The 3443-nt window shown below is 40.7% G+C and overlaps 1 protein-coding gene across 1 annotated transcript in view; it reads left to right on the forward strand.

Moving 5' to 3' along the window:
• Positions 1–242: 242 nt before the first annotated feature.
• LOC104072592 (glycerol-3-phosphate dehydrogenase, mitochondrial-like) overlaps positions 243–3443 on the forward strand; it is a gene marked incomplete at its 3' end in the record, with an annotated part of 29172 nt that continues 25971 nt past the window's right edge. The window contains exon 1 of the mRNA XM_009572108.1: positions 243–357. Within this exon, the coding sequence (XP_009570403.1) occupies positions 256–357 (102 nt within the window). The remainder of the gene's footprint in view (positions 358–3443) is intronic.

The following is a 3443-nucleotide window of genomic DNA, read 5'->3' on the forward strand; positions in this document are numbered from 1 at the left end:
CTTGTGTGTCTAAATACTCTTTTGTTGTTCAGCTTTCACAGCAAATACCAGAACACTCTGGCTTGCCCCTGTCTAGACTTTGTTTAGAAATTATTAATACTGCAATGAAAATCACTACTTAATATATTCCTACCCTAAGGTTCAACTTGTCACAACATTGTCTTTAGTTTCTGCAAACGGCCTATTCTGTGTAGCCTAGATTCTAACATGGTAAAACTGCCTATTAATTTTTATCTTCTTTTCTTACAGTAAAAAATGGCATTTCAGAAGGCAGTGAAAGGAACTGTTCTCATTGGAGGAGGTGCCATAGCAACAGTTTTTGGCCTCTCTCAATTTTCTCAGTATAGAAACAAACACGTAAGTATTAATTATGATTTCTGATAAAATATGAAACTTAAAATCTGTTTGAGCGTATGTTAGGCTTATACGAATAGTTTTGTTTGGAAAGGAATGCCAAGAGCTTCTCAGCTTGATTTGGTAGGTGCTAATCTGGAGGATGGCATTAAACGATGTTTCACTATTGTAGGTCTTTAACCAGCGGGGAAGTGAGATTCCTGTAAATCATTTTTATGTTTAAAAAATGACCTTTGTGTACTACTAGGGATTCTACTTAGTTGCAGGAGGAGTGGGAAGTACTGGTTGAAGTATAAGCACTAAGTAGAGTTTGGACAGTATTTTCAAACTTAGAAGCTTGAAGTGAAACCAGTAAAACTACCTCTGAAAATCTCAGCTTCAAAACAGTTATGGTGGCAGCTCTTGTTCAGTTCAAAAAGCTGAAAACTGTTTTAGGATAGGATCTGTGCCAAAGAAATCAATGGCGAGGCCCCTGTTGTTTCTGGTGGGCACAACCTAGAGTGTGGTAAGCTTGAGGCACAGTTCAGTGCTGCCTTCCAGGTGACTAAGACACACAGACAGAATAAATTCCCTGAGCAATGAAGGATGATGTTGGAGACTTACTGTTAAAGTAGTGGTAGCAGAAAGAGATGCAGTAGGTTCCGGTGTCAGTTTGTGGATTGATTCTTGCTGTGGTAGAAAATAGATTTCATTGGTGTAGCTGCTTCTCACAGTAGAGTCAGTGTCACCTTGCTCTTTAACTTGCTTCTCGATGCAGAAGCCAAGGAGAAATCAATGAAAGGAACATGCGTTGGGGCCTGGTTTTAGGCAGAGCAGGTGTGGATCAACAAGTACTCTTTGTCTTAAAGCAAATAAGTGCCCGTTATTTTAATGCTGTGCTGTGCTTTAGAGTTAGAAAATAACCATGTCTGGGCTTCGTAGATGCGTATAAGGGAACATTTCTTCTGATCTTGTGTTACATGTGGGCACTGAGGCTGGCATCTCGCATTTGGCCAAAAATATTTGCAATCAGTGCAACAAGTTTATGGAACATTGCAAATATTTTTATAAACTACACCAGTCAGAGCTCTGGCCTGATTTGCTTCAATCTGCGTTTGGAAAAAGTTTAAGCCCAAGGAGCTACCTCCTCCTTCCTTTGAGATGGTATCAGTTTGAGCAGCTAGGTGAGCAGGTGCTCATTTCCCATTTCACCTTAGAAATGTAATCGGTCAGCTCTTTATCCAGGCAAGCTGTTACTCTGTGAGCTGCTTTAGTTACCACACATGTACTCTAAGTTGCCATTCAAATTGAGCAAACTGAAAACAGGAACGGAAGAAGTGGATCTTAATGGTCCAGCTGAAGGTAAAACAGTGGGTGACAGGAGACAGTTTTCACTTAGCTCCATGAAGGTGTGTATTATGTCTGAATAAATGATAATCTGAATCTTCTGGCTGTTTCTATGGGGAGGAGGAGGAGCAGCTGAGGTATCGGTAAAGCAAATGAGATGAGTCATTTCTGGGGAACCTAGCTGGAAAGTGGATAAGCCAGGATCCTTATGGCTTCAGAAAAAATATTGCAGAAAATAAGACCTAGCGTTTAAAGTGAGCTTCCCATTGGGCTGCCTGTCTTGCATCTAGCTGATAATATTGTTTCTAACTCTCTCTGGAGTCTTTATCACAGGATTTTACAATTTGGCTTCATTACTGACAGAAATGGCAGCTTCAAATTCTAGAACTGTTAAATAAGAAGAGTTGGAAGTGAAAAGTGATCTGGATAGCTCGCTTGTTGTATATGCAGTATTCCAGAATTCAGGGAATTCCCACTTTTCTGGGAATGGATGGCCATTATGAATTTCCAGAGACAGATTAAAAACCAAAGTTTTACAGAAGGTGATCATGATGTCAAAATGAAATAACCACTTGTCCCCCAATTTCTAAATATATTGCGTAGGATCAGTCTACAAAGGATCTGAAAATTTCTGGCATATGTGTAAGCAAATGGATCTGTCAAGTGAACAGCACGTTGTTTTCATGTTGTACTAACTTGCACATTTCCCACGTGATGTCCCTTAAAGCTGCTGTCTTAAACACCTAATATAGGGCAGCAGGTGGAACATAACTGGAGGGATTGACACAAAGGAGGACGGTCCATTTGTTGTGTTGACATATCTAAGCTGCGGGCATGTCCCCCAGCCCAAGTGTCCTCTTTCTAATAATGCCTGCCAATCAAATATATGCTAGGGCAAAGATCTTGTCTTCCTTGGCCAGGGAAGGATATTGCCCCAAGATGTGCACTAATTGGCTACACATTGTAGGAAATCTGTTGTTACTTCAAGAACAGAATCCGTCACATAATAAGACAGAAATAAAATGCTCAGGTTTTTTACCCATGTTCATATTGCCTCACTCAGTGACTGGATGTCTGTGCTGTGGCTAGCGTCCCGGAATTAGGGGTACCCAGTTACAGAATAAAGACCTCGGCTGGCTAATAATCCTGAACATACAGTCTAGTTGATCTATCTTTCTTTGTTTTCCGTGTTCACTCAGCTGGTGTTTGATGTTTTTGTGAAAGTTGGCTGTCCCAGGTTATTCCAAGGGAGAAGCTGAAGGGTGGTGAGCTTCTGGCCCTTGAGCATGGGTGGGAGGTCATTTGGACTCGATCTTGAAGGTCCTTTCCAACCTAAATGATTTTATGATTTTTTAGTCGAGCATACTAGTGAGTGGTTTGTCTACTAAAAGGGATTAGTATTGGCAATTTCTGATGTTGAAATTCAAATCATCATTGCTAGGTTTGAGGGTCAAAGCCTGACTGTGAGGAGAATGGCACAGTTAGCATGGTTAACCTTGTCTGCGAGTAAACAGCTGTAAAGTGTTTACACCCTGGAAATAAAACACTCCATTGATTCAGATCTGTCCTGGGTTTCAAGATTTTTATCCCAACTTATTTTTCTACACACACACACGTGTGCTGACATTTTGGAGCAGGTTTCTGCAGTAGCAATTGAGGCGATATAATCTGAGAATATGTGTCTGTATGGCATATGCAGGCATACAAGCAGTTTAGTAAATTGCCCTTATTGTGTGTTGCGTTTTTTGACAACACAGTTCCTG

This window comes from Fulmarus glacialis, unplaced genomic scaffold, assembly GCF_000690835.1.
Source record: "Fulmarus glacialis isolate BGI_N327 unplaced genomic scaffold, ASM69083v1 scaffold42270, whole genome shotgun sequence".
Taxonomy (NCBI): domain Eukaryota; kingdom Metazoa; phylum Chordata; class Aves; order Procellariiformes; family Procellariidae; genus Fulmarus; species Fulmarus glacialis.